We start from the raw sequence: 21,228 nt of genomic DNA, 5'->3' as shown, positions 1-21,228 counted from the left end.
GGCCTGCGGCCTACAGTCCCAGCCTCTTTTGTGACTCGACAGGTCACTTTTCCTCAAACTTATGTATCAGGAAATGGGGCTGCCTCTGAAAACACGGCCAAACCAAGGGTCTATGGGCACTGTTTTCAGTGAGGAAGAAGGGGAAGGAATTCTTCCTGGCGCTACGCTTATCCCAGGCACTTCATTAAGACCAGGCCCCTGGCAACCCTCCTCGCGAGCTGCCGGGAGAGAACACGGAGGTGGGGAAACACAGGTTTCCCTAAGGTGGGGCGGGGCATGAAACGAGAAAGGCCCGAGAGTGAGTGGTGCCTGGGAATCCCGGGAAATAAAGCCCGCGCGCGGGGAACCACTGGAAAGACCCACGGCCCGGAGAAGGCCCGCCCCGCCCCGCGATGCCCAGCGCTTCCCCACGCCACGCTCCGGCTGTCCTGCCTGCGAGAAGCTCTGATTGGACGTCCGAGCCCTGCGCGCTGATTGGCCACGTGGGCGAGGCGGAGAAGAGCCGTGCGCAGCGGCGTGTGTGGGGCCGTGTGCAGACCGGCGTGTGGCGCAGGAAGGACCCTCCTGAAAATAAACAGCCGCTACCTTTCGAGCTCCTTACTTCGGCTTGCGTGTCAGTCTCAGCCACTGCGGGCCTGCTCGGACGCCGAAGGTGAGGCCCTGGAGGGCGGTCTGAGGGGAAACCGCGCTGCGGACCCTGGTCCGAGGCGGACGGAGAGGGGAAGGAATGGTGAGGCGGCGATGGCGGCCGCAGTTTCGGCCTTTCCGCTGCTGCGTCAGGAGGGAAACCTGCCACCGCCGCCTCGGGGCCCGTGTTCCGGCTTCCTGCCTTTAATAACCCTCGGGGCCTTCCTTCTGTCCTGGGGACTCGGGCCCCCGCGCTTCGTGGCCTCTTCTGGGGCCAAGGCCGCACCCCAGGCCGTAGCCTTCCAGCTGGTGAGGCCCTGGCTCGTGCGCCCGTAGGCCTGAGGCGCGAACACTTCGAGGGTGTCGGAATGCGGCACGGAGGGTCGTTTGGGCGGGAACTTATTAAAGGGAGGCCGTGTGGTGGGAAAAGGCCCTGGTGCGGGGCGGGGGCGCTGGGACTGGGTAATTAATGCGGGCCATGTGCTGGGGTACTGCGTCTGGCGGGCCACGTGCCAGGGGCGCTGATGGGCTTAGAAAAGGATCCTGGAAGAAGTTCTTGTGCTTAGGTTGGTGGGACAGCCCTCGGGAAGGCCTTGAAACCCTTTGGAATTCGTACTCTCCATATTTGATAGCTTCCTGATTCTTGGGTTTTTGTAATCTTTCAAGTGCGAAGTTACTTGACTTACCATTGCAGTTCGGAAAGAGGCAGCTAGGGCTCGCTTTTCATGAATCAACACTGTTAAGAGAAGCTTTTTAAAAAAAAAAAAAAATTTCGTTATCAAAAACAACAAAAATAGGAATTTGCCAAACCTCCAAAAGTATGGCATCATTCATCGGATTAATTAAACGAATATTGTCTAATCCTAAAATGAGAATAAATGGCCAATTACCGTAGCTAGCTTCTATCTGGATTTTCCAAACATGAAAATCCATTTTTGAAAGACATCATTGTCCACATTTGGGTTTGCGTGTTAATTTTGTTAGTAAGAATTTTGCTTGTTGCCACATGTTAGCCACATGGCCTCAGACAAGGCATCTCCTAGGAAGTGACACCTGGTCTTGGGTGGTGGGGGGTAGAAAAGAAATCATTGCTCATTGTGACTTAAGATAGAATTGTAAAAGTCTGGTGAAGGAAGATAAATTTACATCATCTTGCCCCCAAATTTCAAGTTTTTAAAAATGGGTTTTCCTTTTTTCTGCTGTTGTATGACCCAGTTCTAGAAACAGCCTGAGAATGTTTAATTAATTAAATTAAATTTTTCTCTTTTGTTTAAGCACCATACCGTATGAGTCATGATTTGAGGGTTTTAAAAAAGATAAATGAAATGAAGTTTTTATGTCTTAGGCCACCTCTCAAATCGCCCTGGCAAGCAATTACTTTCAAACACTTCTAAAAAATTACTTTGATCATGGCTTTAGTCAAACAACTCCAAAGGTTGACATGCATAAGTGCATTCTCTTTTTAGCTTTTTGGGCCTGATTTTTGTCTATAGGGACCACTGTGTCTTGGAATATAAAATACTTGGTTTATTGGAGCTGGACAAAGAATTTTTCCCCCAGATTGCAGCCCTTGGCAAGAGGGTTATTATTATTTTTTCTTGGAGGGAGAGAAGCATCAACTGGTAGTTGTGGCACTTTAGTTAATCATTGATTGCTTCTCTTGTGTGCCTTAACAGGGTGGGGTGAGGCAGGGAGGAGGTGACCTGTTGCTCAAGCCAGCCACCATGTGATCATGTCAGTGATCCAACACTTAGGCTGGTGACCTTGGGAGTTTTGAACCTGAGACCTCAGTGTCCCAGGTCTTTCCACTGGCAACAGTATTTTTAAATAAAGCTAACAGTATATGTTTGTGTACTTATGTATGGATATATGCATGTGTGTCACATTAGAAAACTTGGGTGAGCTTTTCTTAGCCACCAAAGGTCCTCATTTCTTTTCATATTGGTAACAAGAGGGGTGCTGTGTTTCTTGTATTTCTTTTTTTTTGAGGGGTGATATGTTCCAAATAAATATGTAGTCTCTGAAATATTTTGAGCCAAATCAGTGCTTATAAGCCGTAGAGCCAAAATTTGACTTAAGGCATACAGCATCCTATTGCACTTTATTGCAGCAGATGTTGGCTTTATACAAATTGAAAGCAAGACCCTCCCTCCACCAGCGAAATGATTGAAACTTTAAAAAAAAAAAAACTGATTTGTGAGAGAGAGTGGTTGTTCCACTCATCCGTGTATTCATTGGTCAATTCCTGTATATGTATCTTAACTGGGGATTGAACCCGCAACCTTGGCATATTAGGACCATGCTCTAACCAACTGAGCTACCCAGCCAGGGTCTTAAAACTCTTCACTATGGTGGTCTGGAACCAAACCCACAATATCTGAGGTGTCCTTGTAATTGGAAAGATTGTCTGTTGGCTAAACACTTGCCCACAAGAGAGATTTTTTTCCCACCTGCAGGAATGAGAGTTAAAAAAAATCTTTCCTCTTCCTGGCCTTTGACAGTAAGTGGAGAGCCAGGAGACTGATGCCAAGGCATCCTGGACTGCTGTGTGGAGAACACTTTCCGTACTGCCTCACTAGTAGAACTCTTCCTCTGGCAGTGTCAGATGCTGTTGCAGTAAGGGCATTGTGTTGAGAGATTCCAGTAAACTGCAGAGTTTTCATGCTGAATGTAAAAAGCGTTTGGAATAATAAAATGAGAGATTTTGACTACCAAAACTGAAGTTGTCAGTGGATTCTAGTAATTAGGCATATGAGAATGTAGTACAGTGATTACCTGGAGTGGCTCCATAATTACAAATTGAGGGTATTAACTAGTTGAAATCGGGTTTCCAGTCTTTGGGGCTGTGGTGGCACTCACTGATTTTGGAGAGAGAGAAAAACATTGATTTGTTGTTCCACATACTTAGAGATTCATTGGTTGATTTTTTTTTTTTTAAGATTTTATTCTTTGATTTTACAGAGAGTGGGGGCAGCGAGAAGTATCAACTCATAGTTGCTTCACTTGTTCGTTGCTTGTTGCTTGTCGTATGTGCCTTGGCTGGGCAAGCTCAGGGTTTATAGCTGGCTACCACAGAGTTTCAGGTTGGTGCGCTATCCACTGCACCGCCACAGGCCAGGCGCAGTGAATAAACAAGAATTGATTGATTCTTGTTTATGCCCAGACTGGGGATTGAATCTGCAACCTTGTATTGAGATGTTACCAAGTGAGCACCCAATCAGGGCCTGTGGTGGCACTTTTTTTTTTTTTTTTTTTTTTTAAGATTTTATCTTAATTTTTACAGAGGGGGCTGTGTGTAGAGTGAGAAGTATCAACTCCTAGATGCTTCACTTTAATTGTTCATTGTTTGCTTATATGTGCCTTGACCAGGCAAATCCAGGGTTTCAAACTGGCACCCTCAGCATTCCAGGTTGATGCTTTATCCACTGCATGTGGTGGCACTCTTAAATTCTGCCTTGAAGAAGGTTAAGAGGAAAAGCTGTCTTGGCTTAATATTTAGGAACGCTGTGTTATGGCATACTGTGAATAAGTTCATTGATAGGTATAGATTTTTAATTATAGAATTTAAAAAAATATATATATATTTAAAGGTTTTTTTTGTGTGTGTGTATGGGACAGACAGGAAGGGAGAGAGATGAGAAGCATCAGTTCTTTGTTGTGGCTCCTTAGTTGCTTATTGATTGCATTCTCATATGTGCCTTGATCTGGGGGCTACAGTGGAGCTAGTGACCCCTTGCTCAAGCTGGCAACCTTGGACTCAAGCTGGTGAGCCTTGCTCAAACCAGATGAGCCTGCACTCAAGCTGGCGACCTTGGGGTTTCGAACCTGGCTCCTCTGCGTCCCAGTCTGACCCTCTATCCATTGCATCACCGCCTGGTCGGGCTGAAGATTTTTATTCATTTGAGAGAGAGAGAGAGAGAGAGAGAGAGAGAGAACGAGGGGAGGAGCAGGAAGCATCAACTCCCATATGTGCCTATATCAGGCAAGCCCAGGGTTTTGAACCGATGACCTCAGTACTCCAGGTCGATGCTTTATCCACTGTGCCACCACAAGTCAGGCTTAAAATATATTTTTTAAGTATAGAAATATAGGACAGATAAGTTTATGCATTAAAAGTTCAAATTAACATGTGCTTTATATAATTGTTTGCTCTATAATAGTAATATCTTGTATAATATTTTTGAAGTAGGGAGTGAGTTGGTGTGTGAACTTTTTGTGTGTGTGTGTGATAGAGACGGAGAGAGGGATAGACAGGAAGGGAGAGAAATGAGAAGTATCAATTCTTTGTTGTGGCACCTTATTTGTTCATTGATTGCTTTCTCATAAGTGCCTTGACTAGGGAGCTCCAGCAGAGCGAGTGACCCCTTGCTCAAGCCAGTGACCATAGGGTCATGTTCATGCTCAAGCTAGCGACCTCAGAATTTCGAAACTGAGTCCTCTGCGTCCGGTCTAATGCCCTCCACTGTGCCACTGCCTGGTCAGGCTGGTGTGTGCTCTTTTGAAAATAGTGTTTTCAGGTACTTATCACATAATCCTAACAAAAGCCTGTGCAGAGGACTGTTCAAATCCTGACTTTAGAACTTTCTATATCAGTGGTCCCCAACCGCCGGGCCACGGACCGATACTGGTCTGTGGGCCATTTGGTACCGGTCCGCAAAGAAAGAATAAATAACTTACATTATTTCCGTTTTATTTATATTTAAGTCTGAATGATGTTTTATTATTTTTTTAAAATTATTTTTATTTATTTAGAGGAGGGAGAGAGAGAGAGAGAAGGGGGGAGGAGCAGGAAGCTTCAACTCCCATATGTGCCTTAACCGGGCAAGCCCAGGGTTTTGAACCGGCAACCTCAGCATTCCAGGTTGAGGCTTTATCCACTGCGCCACCACAGGTCAGGCCCGATGTTTTATTTTTAAAAAATGACCAGATTACCTCTGTTACATCCGTCTAAGGCTCACTCTTGATGCTTGTCTCGGTCATGTGATAGATACATTTATCCTTCCCTCCTTAAAGGCGGTCTGTGAAAATATTTTCTGACACTAAACCAGTCCGTGGCCCAAAAAAGGTTGGGAACCACTGTTCTATATGACTTTGAGTAAGTCACATGGTCTCAAATCTCCAGTTTATCAGTAAAATGAAAGCAAGAATACATAACTTGCAGGGTTATAAGGGTTATAGATAATATGTTTACTAATAGTAGATATTTAGCTATTAATTAAAACCTTTCAGGGATAACCAGGAGAGGTAGAAATGTGTGAATAACCAACATCATGCAGTAAATACAGGAACCAGGATAAGAACATAGAATTTCTCCTAGTATTGTATTTTGTTCTCTATTATTGTGACCAGAATGCAGCTAACACACAATGTAACTTCCTTCCAGTCTGTCTGTAGTTTGTTTTTGCTAACAGTCTGAAGTGTTTCATTACCCTATTGGAACACTAAACTGATTTATTAAAGCATAAAAATGAGTGAGTGTTTTCATGGGGCAAAGGCTCCACTATGGTCTAAATGTAGTTAGGTCAACAATGTGGATGAGTCAGGGTCAACCCTAAGCTTGGTGAAAATAACTGGACATAGAGCAAATGTGATTATATAGAGCTGTGTTAGGAAAAAACATATTAAAAATAAAGCTAGGAAGGTCCCCGTTATACTTTATGTTGCCCCACACTTTCCTTTTATTATTTTAAATGTATATTTGTGGAATGAGTTATGGTTGTTTATTCATTGGAACTCCCATCTTGGCCATGTACTGTTAAGATTTAACTACTTTACTGGCTTTGTTCTTAGTATCAAAAAATATGGTTCGATTACTGACATTAGTGAAGACAAATTAGTATATATTCATTTATGTTTTGGTACCAATTCCAGGATTTAAACCTTAAAGCCTAGGTGAGTGCAAAATCTGTAAAGTAGACCTCATAGTTTACAATATATGACCCCTCACAGTGAATCTTGGATATTTACAGACGTTATCTTGACTGCCTTTACTACTGCTGCTTGGTTGCCCTGTACTCTTTAACATATCTTTAGGTGTGGTTTGTGTGGTAAAATTTGACATACAACAATTGAAATGAAAAAGGTGACCTGATTTCTGCTGAAAGAGCATTGACTTGGGATGCTGAAGACCCAGGTTTGAAACCCCGAGGTCACTGGCTTGAGCACAGGATCACCAGATTTGAGCGTCAAATCTTAGACATGACCCCAAGGTTGCTGGCTTGAACCCCAAGGTTACTGGCTTGAGCAAGCGTCATTGCTTCAGCTGGAGCCCTTGGTTCAAGGCACAAATGAAAAAGCAGTCAATGAACAACTAAAGTGTTGTAACTATGAGTTAATGCCTCTCATCTTTCTCCCTTTCTGTATCTCTGCCTTCCTCTCCATCTCTTGCAAAAAAAAAAAAAAAAATCAGCCATTTTTCTTCTCTTTTTCATTCCATTAACGAAGTAGACTTTATGTGATGGGGAGGTTGAGTTATATAAGCAGAGTTGGCCCACTCTGGGCTTCCTATGTAGTCATTAGACTGAGTTCTATATATGATACTTTTAAGCAGTCTAATGTAATTGGGAGAAGAGTGGAAAAGAAACTATAAGCAGAGGACATCAGCCCTTGCAGGGGGTTTTTTTGTTGTTGTTTTTTAATTTTAGAGCGGAAGGGGGAGAGAGAGAAACATCAATTTGTTGTTTCACTTTATGTATTCATTGGTTGAATCTTGTATGTGCCCTGACCAGGGATTGAACCTGTAACCTTGGTTATTGGGGCAGCGCTCTAACCAACTTAGCTACCTAGCCAGGGTAAATAACACAGCAGATTATTAAGCTGGGTCAAATGATTAACTCAGAGTTACCTATGGTCCCAAAATCTTATTACTGTATGAGGATACATTGGTGTAGAACTGTAGATAGTGCAATGTGTTGGGGTTTTTTCCAGCAAAAGGAAAAAAATATTTATACATGCTTTCCTACTGCCTAGCAACAGGGAACTATAGTACTTTGTCTTTTAAGTTAGTATGTATTTGTGTTTTGTGGCATTTCATAAAATATTACTGAGGTCTAGTTGGTTGTGAATTCTTGGAGTAGGAGGAAGAACTTGGGTAGCCAGTTAGGGGTCCTGGCTAAACTGCTGACATTTTTAGTTACCTGGGGTGAAAAGTTCTATTAATAGGGTTTTTTATTAGATCATCTGAAATATTCTTGAGTTTAGAGTTATTGTGGTTGATCCTTAATGAATATCTAATTGAAAATATTGTTTTAAACCAGCAATTATTCAAGTGGTATGCCACAAGAATTCTTTTTAAAACATGCAATACCTGATAATTTAGACAAAAGTACTGACTGACCTTTTTTCCCTTCAATTGCCAGATTTAAAGAAAATGACAACCAACATAACAATAGCTGTCCAGTGGAAATGAGTCAATTATACCTGTTTTGTGAAATCTGCAAAAAAAATTTTTTTTGGTGTGTCACAGAGATTTGGCAATTAGTTTATTTGTGCCATGAGATTTAAAAGGTTGAAAATCACTGCTTTAAACTAATGGTACAGTGATTCTTTTAATAACAAGAATTCAGGTATTTTATTGTCAGTACTTGATTAGATTAGATTGGGTCTATACAGGAAACACAATTTTTCCATTTAGCAAATGACTGTTAGACCTCCCCTCCCTCCAAAGCAATTAAAATACAGAGTTTATATAATTACTGAAAGGATAATCATGGGGTGTTATGATGATTCAAAGATGAATTGCTTGGTCTGTGATCTCAAGGAATGTGATAAAAGGCAAATAGAGTAGTACCATCAGACTGATACCAACAAAGTGTCCTGGGTCTTCAGAGAAGGAGCATTCCAGACTAGTAGATGTCAGATTCTTTTATAGAGTTGGCATTTGAGTTAGCTCTTGAAGGTTGGAAAAGGTTGTGTGACAGGTGGAGGGGGCAGAGATAGGACAGTGCAGCAAAATTCTAGCCAAGAGCAGCCGTAGGCGTTGAGAATCATGAAGCCTTAAGTCTCAGCTCTGTTTTATCTCACTGCCTCTTGTTTTCCTGAGGTATAGAATGAAATTCTCTAAAGACCTTTTGGCTAAATATATCTGTAGATGACTATTAGAATGGGGACCTCTCTCCTAGGATGAGAGCATGCCTCTAAAACAGTGGGAATCAGTTGGTTTAATGTTTGTAAAGAGACAAATCTATCACTAGGGACTCAGTAAAAATGTAGACCAGTCGATTGACTGTGATTGGGGCAAAGGGGGAGAAGCAAATAACGTACACACTAACTACCTGACCCCACTGGGATGTGCTGTACTGATGATAGGTCTTTGAAATATTAATGAAATTGATGTTTCCTTTATTTTATTTATTTTTTGTGACAGCAGGAGAGACAGATAGGGACAGACAGGCAGGAAGGGAGAGAGGTGAGAAGCATCAATTCTCCCTTGTGGCTCCTTGGTCTCCTTAAGTGTTCATTGATTGCTTTCTCATTATGTGCCTTGACCAGGGGACTAACTACAGCAGAGTGAGTGACCCCACCCTCAAGCCAGGGACCTCAGGGTTTGAACCTGGGTCCTCTGTGTCTCAGTCCAATGTTCTGTCCACGGGGCCACCGCCTGGTCAGGTTCCTTTAAGATTTAGTGGGGTTTTAAAAATCTTAATGTACTCCAGTAAACAAATTTATGTGAGATTAAAATTTGTTGATACCAAAACAAACATCTAAAAGTAGTTTCAATGTATAAAGTTCTGCCTTTGCTGCTGAACTATATGTCTGTTTTGCAGAATAGTTTAATTGCAATCTAAGTGGAGAAATAAATACTGCTTTTCCTAAATTTGTAGTTCATACAGAAATCACATTTTAACCAACTTTCAGTTAGGAATTAGGATAAGAGGAAGTAGAGTTTTTGTGCTTTAATCTGTTTTGGGGGGTTTTTTGGTATTTTTTTTTGTTTTTTGTGTGTGTGTTTTGTTGTTGTCTTTTTATTTATTTATTTATTTTTGTATTTTTCCGAAGCTGGAAACGGGGAGGCAGTCAGACAGACTCCCGCATGCGCCTGACCGGGATACCCACCAGGGGGCGATGCTCTGCCCATCTGGGGCGTTGCTCTGCTGCAACCAGAGCCATTCTAGTGCCTGAGGCAGAGGCCATGGAGCCATCCTCAGCGTTCGGGCCAACTTTGGTCCAATGGAGCCTTGGCTGCGGGAGGGGAAGAGAGAGACAGAGAGGAAGGAGAGGGGGAAGGGTGGAGAAGCAGATGGGCACTTCTCCTGTGTGCTCTGGCCGGGAATCTAACCCGGGACTCCCGCACACCAGGCCAACGCTCCACCACTGAGCCAACCGGCCAGGGCCTATGCTTAATCTGAAGGTGTTATTTTAGCTAATTATCTTCCTTTGAAAATACTACTTTTCCTGTCATTTCTTTTTCTCTTCACTTTTGGTTTGGGTTCCATGAATGGAGAAAAGAAAGTTTATGGCCTTATGGCCCAGCTATCGCACTTCTAGGAATATAGCCTAAGAACCCCAAAACACTTTCAAAAGAAGATATGCACCCCCATGTTCATCACAGCATGTTTACAATAGCCAAGATCTAAAAGCATCCCAAGTGTTCATCAGTGGATGAGTGGATTAAAAAGCTGTACATTTATACAATGGAATACTCTGCAGCCATGAGAAAGAATGAAATACTACCTTTTGCAACAGCATGGTTGGACCTGGAGATTATTATGCTAAGTGAAGTAAGCTCGGCAGAGAGACAAATATATGATCTCACTTATATGTGGAATCTAATGAACACGATAAACTGAGGAACAAAACAGTAACAGAGGCAGGGTCACAGGAAACAGGTGGATAGCTGTCAGAGGGAAGGCGGAAAAGGGGATGGGGTTAAAAATAACGAAGGGGGCCTGACCAGGCTGTGGCACAGTGGATAGAGCGTCACTGGGATGCGGAAGACCCAGGTTCGAGACCCCAAGGTCGCCAGCTTGAGTGTGAGGTCATCTGGTTTGAGCAAAAATTCACCAGCTTGGACCCAAGGTCGCTGGCTCAAGCAAGTGGTTACTCGGTCTGCTGAAGGCCCACGGTCAAGGCACATATGAGAAAGCAATCCATGAACAACTAAGGTGTCGCAGTGCGCAACGAAAAAGTAATGATTGATGCTTCTCATCTCTCCGTTCCTGTCTGTCCGTCCTTCACTCTGAATCTTTCTGTCTCTGTAAAAAAAAAATATATATATATATATATGTCATATATAAAAATATATTAAAAAATGATGAAGGGATTGCTCACATATATACATAACACATACATACATATAGACAATAGGGTAGCAATTCTCAGAGGGAAATGGGGGGATGGAAGTAGGGGGTTAAAGTGGGTGAAATGGGAATGGAAAAAGACTTTGCATGGGGTATGGGGGGCATGATGCAGGATGTAGAGCAGGCATGGCCAATAGTTTTTCCCCTGGGCCAGATTAGAAAGAAAATTTTTTCATGGGCCGGACGAAATATAAAATTTAAAAATGTTTAATACAAAAATGATTCGTTTAAGTAAACAATTTTATTATGTAATTTGTTTATGAATAAATGTGAGTGAAAAAAATTTAATATACAATATTATTTTAATAAAAATACAATTATATACTGTATAAATATCCAAACTGTATCACAATCAATTGAAACAATAATTAATGGAATAAACTTGAAGGGGTTATATCGCAAATAAAACAACTATTTTGTTTTACAAACAGCCTGAACACATTTTCAGTTATCAACTGCAGCTATTGTCTATGCTACAATTCCACTTGATTCAGCACACTTGACCACAAAAATAACGATTTGACATTGGTGTGCACTGGCAAACTCCGCCTAGGAGAATGTGGGTTTCACATCACTGCTAAACGTCAAACAGTTCATATTGAGTACAGACGAGTACAAAAGTTGTAAATCTTTATAATGGAATTTTTTAAAAAAATAAGTATCGTGAATCCATTCGACCAATTATTGGAAGTTAACCCTAGATTAGTCATATGTGGAATTCTTTTCCACATATCACTATCTTCTTAAATACCTCGATTTCCAGTAATCAAAGATGCTTTGCTTCTGAGTAGCTGAGATTTTAAAGTAGCGAAGAATATAAAAAATTTAATCGTGAGCCACATAAATTCATTACACGGGCTGGATTCGGCCTGTGGGCTACCGTATGTTATCCATGCCTGGTGTAGAGGTGGTTATATTGGGTGGGACACTTGAAACCATGTCAGTACAAGTAAACAAGTTGTAATAAAAATCTTTATAATAAATATTTAAAATAAGGCTTTTCTCTTACGATAAAAAAAAAACAGATTTCTTTAAAAAATAATAACATAAAAGTGTGTTTTGTGCCTGACCTGCAGTGGTGTTGTGGATCTAGTGTCAACCTAGAATGCTGAAGTGGTTGGTTTAAGGCACATAGAAGAAACAACTGCTATGAGTTGATGCTTCCTACTTCTGCCCCTCCAATCTATCTCCTCTCTAAAATCAATAAATAAAATCTTAAAAATAAAGTGAATTGTGGGGGGAACAGTTCATGAAAAATCTTTACATAGCTTAATCCTTGAGTAGCTGAATTTTTTAAACTAGTATTTCTATGATAAAAGTAAACCTAAATTTTAACTGTTTTATTCCATCAATAATGATTTGATGATCCATTATAACATTTTTTTGTATATAACTATTAGATAATAAAAAAGAATTTTTTTTTCTTTTCTTTTCTTTTTTTTTTTTTTTTTTTGCATTTTTCTGAAGCTGGAAACAGGGAGAGACAGTCAGACAGACTCCCGCATGCGCCCGACCGGGATCCACCCGGCACACCCACCAGGGGGCGACGCTCTGCCCACCAGGGGGCGATGCTCTGCCCATCCTGGGCGTCGCCATGTTGCGACCAGAGCCACTCTAGCGCCTGGGGCAGAGGCCACAGAGCCATCCCCAGCGCCCGGGCCATCTTTGCTCCAATGGAGCCTTGGCTGCGGGAGGGGAAGAGAGAGACAGAGAGGAAAGCGCGGCAGAGGGGTGGAGAAGCAAATGGGCACTTCTCCTGTGTGCCCTGGCCGGGAATCGAACCCGGGTCCTCCGCACGCTAGGCCGACGCTCTACCGCTGAGCCAAACCGGCCAGGGCCAAGAATTTTTTTTTCTTTTAAAGAAGCTGGAAACAGGGAGAGACAGACAGACTCCCGCATGTGCCCGACCGGGATCCACCCGGCACGCCCACCAGGGGCGATGCTCTGCCCCTCCGGGGCGTCGCTCTGTTGCGACCAGAGCCACTCTAGCACCTGGGGCAGAGGCCAAGGAGCCATCCCCAGCGCCCGGGCCATCTTTGTTCCCATGGAGCCTTGGCTGCGGGAGGGGAAGAGAGAGACAGAGAGGAAGGGGGGGGGGGTGGAGAAGCAAATGGGCGCTTCTCCTATGTGCCCTGGCCGGGAATCGAACCCGGGTCCCCCGCACGCCAGGCCGACGCTCTACCACTGAGTCAACTGGCCAGGGCCAAAAAAGAATTTCTTTTAAAGCAACAATCAAAAGGGAAGATTGCCCCAACTATCATTTCCTTAGCTTTAAAAATGCATATTGAATATTGTCATACTTTCTAAAAGATAGTATCTTGTTTAAATATTAAATTTTTAAATACTCAGGACTTTTAAATGATCTGGATTACGTTGAATAAAGAAGTCATTGTTTCTGTTCAAATAATTCACTGAGAGCAATAGTTAAATGTGCTGAAATTGGCCTGACTGTAAACTGGAGAAAGCCAAATGAAGAAAATGGGAATGAGTAAAGGATGAAGGGCCATAATTAGCTTTTTTTCCTGTGATGATTTTATGTGCCATTCTTTTTTTCATTGTTTTCGCTCAGGCGGAAACAAGCACTGCACATGATATAGAATAATACCAGTATAAGAAGGCAAACGTAATTTCAGATTTTGCAAATACATTTTTAATCTCAACTTCCTGGAAATGTATATTATTTATCTGAAACCACTAACTACAAGTATCCCATACAGGTGTTTCCCCATTTGTGTGTATGTGTGCGTGTGTGTGTGTTCTGGTGATTGTTTATATGACAAGTGACAAGTTGTTAGAAAGATTCCTCTGAAAATTCATCCTGAATCTGATTTCAGAGAGTTAGGATAAGTAGATACTGATTTTTTGTTGTTGTTTGACAATGGAAACTTTTGAGACTCAACTTTAGCTTAAATTTTTTTTAGCTTAATATTTGATCACTAGATTTCTCTACTACTTGATCAACCATTTAGGCACTGTGTACACTTATTTGGTGCTGTGGTTGGTTTGAGTGATTCCAATATCCAGTCATTTTTTTTCCTTTGTATTTTCTGAAGGTGGAAACAGGGAGGCAGTCAGACTCCCGCATGTGCCCGACTGGGATCCACCTGGCATGCCCACCAGGGGGCGATGCTCTGCTGCAATCAGAGCCATTCTAGCACCTGAGGCGAAGGCCATGGAGCCATCCTCAGCGCCCGGGCCAACTTTGCTCCAATGGAGCCTTGGCTGCAGGAGGGGAATAGAGACAGAGAGGAAGGAGAGGGGGAAGGGTGGAGAAGCAGATGGGCCCTTCTCCTGTGTGCCCTGGCTGGGAATTGAACCCGGGACTCCTGCACGCCAGGCCAATGCTCTACCACTGAGCCAACCGGCCAGGGCCAATATCCAGTCATTTTAATTGAAACAGTATGTGTTACTAGATCACGATGCTTGTGCTTGGCTTAGGGTACCGGCATTTAAATTTTTTTTGTGTACCATTGACACTGTAAATAAAGGTAGAAATGTTTAGATACGAAGTTTGGCCATGTAAAGGCTACATTATTTTTAGCTAGTTCCATTTTTAAAAGTCACTTTACTAAGAGTTTGTCCTGCAGCATTCCATTTACATTCCATTCCAGGAATAGTGTGTTTATTTTTAGATTGTTATATAAAAAGTATAATGTCCACTTGCTCTGGTAGGAGTTTTGCTTTCATTTGGAAACAATGCCCAGGGAAGGAGTCTTATTATGAAATTTCAAGTTGACTAGATATAAATGTAAAATTACAGAAATATTTGAAAAATATATATATATATAGTCCCAGTGCTTTAGATAGAATTAGCATGTTGGCAGACCTCTTTGGGTTTTTTTCTTATATTTTTAACATACTGTTACCTCTAGAGATAAAATTGATATTCTACATTTTTATTAGCATATATGCTCTGAAGACTCAATCAGCAAGCAAGAGCTACAGTATAATTAGGCACTGTTGTTAGGTGCTAAGGTTACAGAGAGAAATTAATTTTCTTCACCTACCCCTGACAGAATCTAGACTGCAGCTTTATTGGTTTGAGTTATTCCAGTTTACTGGCTTATGACCATGAAAATGTGTCTATTAAGGTGGACTTAGAATAAGACATTACTAATTATGTTTAATAATGGGTGTTCATTGATACTGACCCTGAAAATTTCATCCACCCCATCAATAACTGAATTAACTGACTTGTGTATTGATCTACATATACATAATCTTAATTTTTTTTTTTTTTTTCATTTTTCTGAAGCTGGAAACAGGGAGAGACAGTCAGACAGACTCCTGCATGCGCCCGACCGGGATCCACCTGGCACGCCCACCAGGGGCGATGCTCTGCCCACCAGGGGGCGATGCTCTGCCCATCCTGGGCGTCGCCATGTTGCGACCAGAGCCACTCTAGCGCCTGAGGCAGAGGCCACAGAGCCATGCCCAGCGCCCGGGCCATCTTTGCTCCAATGGAGCCTTGGCTGCAGGAGGGGAAGAGAGAGACAGAGAGGAAAGCGCGGCGGAGGGGTGGAGAAGCAAATGGGCGCTTCTCCTGTGTGCCCTGGCCGGGAATCGAACCCGGGTCCTCCGCACGCTAGGCCGACGCTCTACCGCTGAGCCAACCGGCCAGGGCCATAATCTTAATTTTTTTAACAATCAAAAATTGTATGGCCTGACCAGGCAGTAGCACAGTGAATAGAGCATCAGCCTAGGATGCTGAGGACCCAGGTTCAAAACCCCAAGGTTGCTGACTTGAGTGTGGGATTATAGGCGTTACTCCATGGTCAGTGGCTCAGCTGGAGCCTCCTGGCAAGGCACTAATGAGAAAGCAATCTATGAACAACTAAGGTGCCGCAACTGAGTTGATACTTCTCATTTCTCTCCCTGCCTGCCTGTCTGTCTGTCCCTGTTTGTCCTTCTGTCTCTCACATTTTAAAAAAATTATATGAAAATATATAGTGGATGTTTTAAAATTTGTTTTTCACTTTTAATATATTTCATATTAGGTGTACAATGCCTAATAAGCATATCATCGTGTGATTATTTTTCTAACCAATACATTTGCTGGCTTTCCCCCCCCAGAATAATTAACCAAAAACATTTAAAGGGGAATAAAAGCTAAAAGTAATTTCAAGTGGTTAAATGTTGTCATTTTTAATATTTCAAAGATCTAACTGCAGCCATGAGCAGCAATGAGTGCTTCAAGTGTGGACGATCTGGCCACTGGGCTCGGGAATGCCCTACTGGTGGAGGCCGTGGTCGTGGAATGAGAAGCCGTGGCAGAGGTGGTTTTACCTCGGATAGAGGTATTTTTGTCGAATAAAAATTTTTGAAGTACTTAAATAATCATTAGTATCAAGACTCATCTAATTAGCTAAATTCTCTTTGTTTCTGCCAAAAATAGGTTTCCAGTTTGTTTCCTCGTCTCTTCCAGACATCTGTTACCGCTGTGGTGAGTCTGGTCATCTTGCCAAGGATTGTGATCTTCAGGAGGATGGTAAGTATTTAACACTTCTGATCTCCTTCTAGAAGTTGGGAGAGGTGAGCTTGCACATAGCATTGAAAATATTTTCCACCCTTGAAGTTTCCTTTGGTAAGGTTTAAAACAGCAACATTTTGTAGTAAAGATTTTATAGTCTTGGTCTGCTTCTTTTTCTTATTGTTGAAGCCTGCTATAATTGCGGTAGAGGTGGCCACATTGCCAAGGATTGCAAGGAGCCCAAGAGAGAGCGAGAGCAATGCTGCTACAACTGTGGCAAACCAGGCCATCTGGCTCGTGACTGTGACCATGCAGATGAGCAGAAATGCTATTCTTGTGGAGAATTTGGACATATTCAAAAAGACTGCACCAAAGTGAAATGCTATAGGTAAGTTGTTAGAATATTGCTGCGGGAATGTTCGTTGCAGAGATTGTTTAAAAGATGAATTAGCTATAAATGAAAGTACTGTGTGGCTCAGTTCCTTCAAGTGAAAGTTGGCTATGCCCAGAGAAGATGGATTTTTGGCATACGTACCCAGCTTATCTGTACATTAGTCAATATTCTTCTGTCATAACTTATGGCAACTGGACAGCTTATACAACTTTGGGATGTTTTAAAAATAAGAATGTTATAAAAAAAATGTTGGAAGTTTTGTTATATAAATATCTGAACTGAACTCTTAGTGATTACCTTGCATAAAGATATAACAACTTGGCCTGTATTTTGGTTTTGATGTTGCTTTATACATTTTGATGACATTTTTAATTTTGTGGCTTTGCTGCACTTTTAGGTTAAGGATTAATAAGACTTTCTTGAAAACAAAAATATGTTGATTAACTTGTCATTGCATTTTGTTCTGCAATGACTGTTAATAGTAAGTACAGTTATACTTTCTGAACACTGTTGTGAAAACTTTCGATTTTTTTTTTTTAGGTGTGGTGAAACTGGTCACGTAGCCATCAACTGCAGCAAGACAAGTGAAGTCAACTGTTACCGCTGTGGCGAATCAGGGCACCTTGCACGGGAATGCACTATTGAGGCCACAGCTTAATTATTTTTCTTTGTCGCCCCTCCTTTTTCTGATTGATGGTTGTATTATTTTCTCTGAATCCTCTTCACTGGCCCAAGGTTGGCAGATAGAGGCTATTCCCAGGCCAGTGAGCTTTACTTGCCATGTAAAAGGAGGAAAGGGGTGGGAAAAAATTGACTTTCTGCATTTAACTACAAAAAAAAGTTTATGTTTAGTTTGGTAGAGGTGTTATGTATAATGCTTTGTTAAAGAACCCCCTTTCCGTGCCACTGGTAAATAGGGATTGATAAATGGGAAGAGTTGAATCAGACTGGTAAGCCCGTTCGGGGTTTCTTGGAATTTGTTCCCATGTAGGAAGTAAAAACCAATTCTGGAAGTGTCTGTGAGCTTCCATAAATAACTAATTTTAGCATAATGATGGCCTTGGATTGTCTGACCTCAGTAGCTATTAAATAACATCAAGTAACATCTGTATCAGGCCCTACATAGAACATACAGTTAAGAGGGAGTAAACAAAATAAAAAAACAAATATGTGTGTTAATATCTGTGTGAGGAAAATTGGGATATAAGCCTAAACAGGAGAAACTTAACAGCATTTATACTGGACTGCAGGTGGTGATGGCAAAGGTTTAGAACACATTTTTTTTGCAAAGACTAAATATAAAACCCAGAGTAAACATCTATGCTCAGAGTAAGCATAATTTGGAGCTATTCAGGAATTGCAGAGAAATGCATTTTCACAGAAATCAAGATGTTATTTTTATATACTATATCACTTAGACAACTGTGTTTCATTTGATGTAATCAGTTTTTAAAAGTCAGATGGAAAAAGCAACTGAAGTCCTAGAAAATAGAAATGTAATTTTAAACTATCCAATAAAGCTGGAGGAGGAAGGGGAGTTTGGCTAGTTTTTTTGTTGCTTCAAATTTTCATTGATGTATATAGTGCAAAATGCCATATTAAAGAGGGGAATGTGGAGTGCTGAAAGCTGACAGTTTGGACTTTTCTTTTTGTATTAACTCAGTCTTGTCCTTGGTAGTGAAAAATATCTATTATAAGGAAGCTTAGGCCTAGCTACATAGGTGTCGTTTTGCAGGAATAGAGAAGATTTGTTTCTTTCTATTCCATTGTAACAGTGCCCTTTAGGTTCTGTGTTTATGCTGAATAGTTTTAATACTATTGCTAGGTTTAGGAGAGGGGGAGAGAGGGAGGAAAGAGATGAGAAGCATCAACTCATAGTTGCTTCACTTTAGTTGTTTATTAATTGCTTCTCATATGTGCCTTGACATTTGGGGGCGAGGAGGTGAAGCTGAGCCAGTGACCCCTTGCTCCGACCAGCGATCTTGGGATCATGTACATGATCCAGCACTTGAGCTGGTGAGCTCAGGGTTTAGATGCTCGATCCACTGCACCACCACTGGTCAGGCAAGTTTAATGAGCTCACTTTATAGATGAGTTACTTGAAGTTTAATTTGCTTTGAAGGAGGTACAGATACTTATAGCTTAGAATCTGAAGTATCCTTTTCACAGTAACCTTTTGTTTTAAGACCCTTTGATACACATAATTAAGGATTTATTCATAGCTACAACATGTTCTTTGATAAGAGCATTTATTTGTATTGACGAGTTACTGAGCAAGTGAGCAATGTATCTTTCAGGGAAATCAAGCTAATTACTAGGAACCAGTGGGTAAGAAACCTAATTCTGAACTTGAATTGTTCCAAGACATAAGGACTAAGAAGAAACCATTCCCCTGTGTTTCTCTAATCTCTGCTGAAATTCCCATCCTATAAGCTAAATAAAAGGATTTCTCTTGTAATATGGGTTCAGGGGATGGATGAAGGCAAGATAAGTAGTAAATACAATGAATTTTGCACTAAGGCAATGTTTTCAACTGCCAGTCCATAGACAGGTCTGCCAGAAACTACTGGTCCGTGAAAAAGTTAACAAAACTGATGTATGAGGACTATAGACCCAGTGATCTTGTCAAATTTGCTTATGCTCAGGGTGATTTCTGCCTTAGTGGTCCCTGAATTCTATCTTTACTGGTCCTCAAGTGTGGAGAAGTTGAAAACCACTGGTCTACTTCATCCTTATCTTTTATCCCTGTCAAGTTATGCTGCCTTTTTGCTTACTTGTACAGTTTCTCCTTAACTTCTTGAAGTTTCATGACTGATTTAGATGAGTAGATCAGTACGTCTTGCCTAACCAGTTTTTCTAAACCATGTCCAATTAGACTTTATAAATTGCATTTTGTTGAGTTTCTTAATCTCCCCAACAGTTGCCCACTTGATATTTTTGAAGAAAAGTTTTTTTGAATGTCCTATATTTCAGTCCATGAAAGAGTTAACCACCCTGATGTATGAAGATTATAGTCAATAATTATTATTGTATGTATAATCTTCATATAACATGAGACTGGTGTTGGTGTGCAGACCAGTGGCTGAAAAACTCTGGTGTAGTGCACTTCTGTTGTTTTGAAGTTCCTTATTAATATTGAATATCGCTAAAACACACACAAACAAGGCAAAGTTGGATTTCTTAATAGGAAGTCACATTTTTGCTGAAGTCAGGCAGGGAGATTCCAAACTGAACATTATATATATAGTGCTTTGAAAGAGTTGCCTGGGAAGATCATAGCTATTGCAGTTGTTATTTTGATTTTTTTAGAATATGTTAAATTATTCATGGCACATGTCCTTAGCATGTAGCAAGCAATTCTAGGGTCAGGAGACCAGACACTTGGTTTTCTAATTAGAGCAGAGCATCAGATTTTTTCTCTAGGAAGTGAGCAGAAAGCTTATTCAATACCAATATTCTAATTGAGTAGTACATGTAATCTTTTAAGAATTTTTCTGTTTGAGCCCCTATGATGACATTTGCTGGGGAACAATATTTCAGATGCTCCAGAGAACAATTTTGCAGATTTTTATGCATTTGAAATTAAGGAAGGAGCATAAGGTTACATGGGAGGTAGAAAAAAGCAAGGTGTAACTGGATTATAAAACAGTTAAGATTATTTCAAAGGTGAGTTACCCCAGAAACGATGGACAGGACTTGCTTAAGGCAAAGATAAACTCTTTACTAAGGAGTTACTTGCCTGGAGTTGACTACCCACTATGACCTGCCTAATTAGGAATTTATGGTCAGATTACTATGTGAAGTTACTTTCCATGGATCTCCTTTTTTCATTCATAGTTCCCCCTTTTGGTTAAATCAAAAAATGCATTGATGACCTACCTACCTTTTTGGTTGGAATAGTGTGGCCTCAGCGATAGAAAGGTTCATTCCTAGGAAGTCTCAGTATCAATGTTGAAACCGTGGGTTCTGGGGTAAGGCTAGATTTTTCCCAAACAGAAAAGGTAAGTAATTGAAGGCAGTTAAGTCTTAAGGTCTTCATTGCAGTAAAAACAAGTGAACTTTTTCTGTCCTGTGAACTCTTAATTTGAGTTTTACCTTCTGTCTCATTTTTTCTGTCTGTATTTGGCATCTAGTCGGTGGTGGGATTCAAATAATTTAACAACTGGTTCTCTGCCCTAATGACTACTTTATAAAAAAAAAGATATACCAAAAGGTAGTTGATTATTTCATGCATTTAAGACTTTAAAAAGAACAATAAAAGACATACACAAAACTATATTATGAGTTCTAAAATATTAATGAAAAAATATTAAATAACACCTGACAAAAAAAATACAGGTTGTCACCCTCTGGTCGTTGGGCACTTTTTATGTTTTATGTTTGTTTACTGAAGTAACAAACATGAGGGAATTTAATGAAAATGTAGTATTTCATCAAAG

The 21,228-nt window shown here is 41.1% G+C and overlaps 1 protein-coding gene across 6 annotated transcripts; it reads left to right on the top strand.

Annotated features, from left to right (window-relative positions):
• The first annotated feature begins 493 nt into the window (after window positions 1-493).
• CNBP (CCHC-type zinc finger nucleic acid binding protein) lies at window positions 494-18,415 on the top strand. Of its 6 annotated transcripts, none has more exons than XM_066352514.1 (5): window positions 494-652; window positions 16,085-16,201; window positions 16,321-16,413; window positions 16,585-16,783; window positions 17,330-18,415. In XM_066352514.1, the coding sequence occupies exons 2-5, from the start codon at window positions 16,099-16,101 to the stop codon at window positions 17,445-17,447; spliced, it is 513 nt and encodes a 170-aa protein (XP_066208611.1). In that variant the 5' UTR covers window positions 494-652; window positions 16,085-16,098; the 3' UTR covers window positions 17,448-18,415. The 6 variants fall into 6 exon arrangements, with proteins under 6 accessions (XP_066208611.1, XP_066208609.1, XP_066208613.1 ...); XM_066352512.1 differs by having other exon boundaries at window positions 16,582-16,783; XM_066352516.1 differs by having other exon boundaries at window positions 16,085-16,222; window positions 16,351-16,413.
• The last annotated feature ends 2,813 nt before the right edge of the window (window positions 18,416-21,228 follow it).

This window comes from Saccopteryx leptura, chromosome 11 (genome assembly GCF_036850995.1).
Source record: "Saccopteryx leptura isolate mSacLep1 chromosome 11, mSacLep1_pri_phased_curated, whole genome shotgun sequence".
NCBI classification, from domain to species: domain Eukaryota; kingdom Metazoa; phylum Chordata; class Mammalia; order Chiroptera; family Emballonuridae; genus Saccopteryx; species Saccopteryx leptura.
Note: the sequence above shows the minus strand (reverse complement) of the source record. Positions and strands in the feature narration are given on the sequence as shown.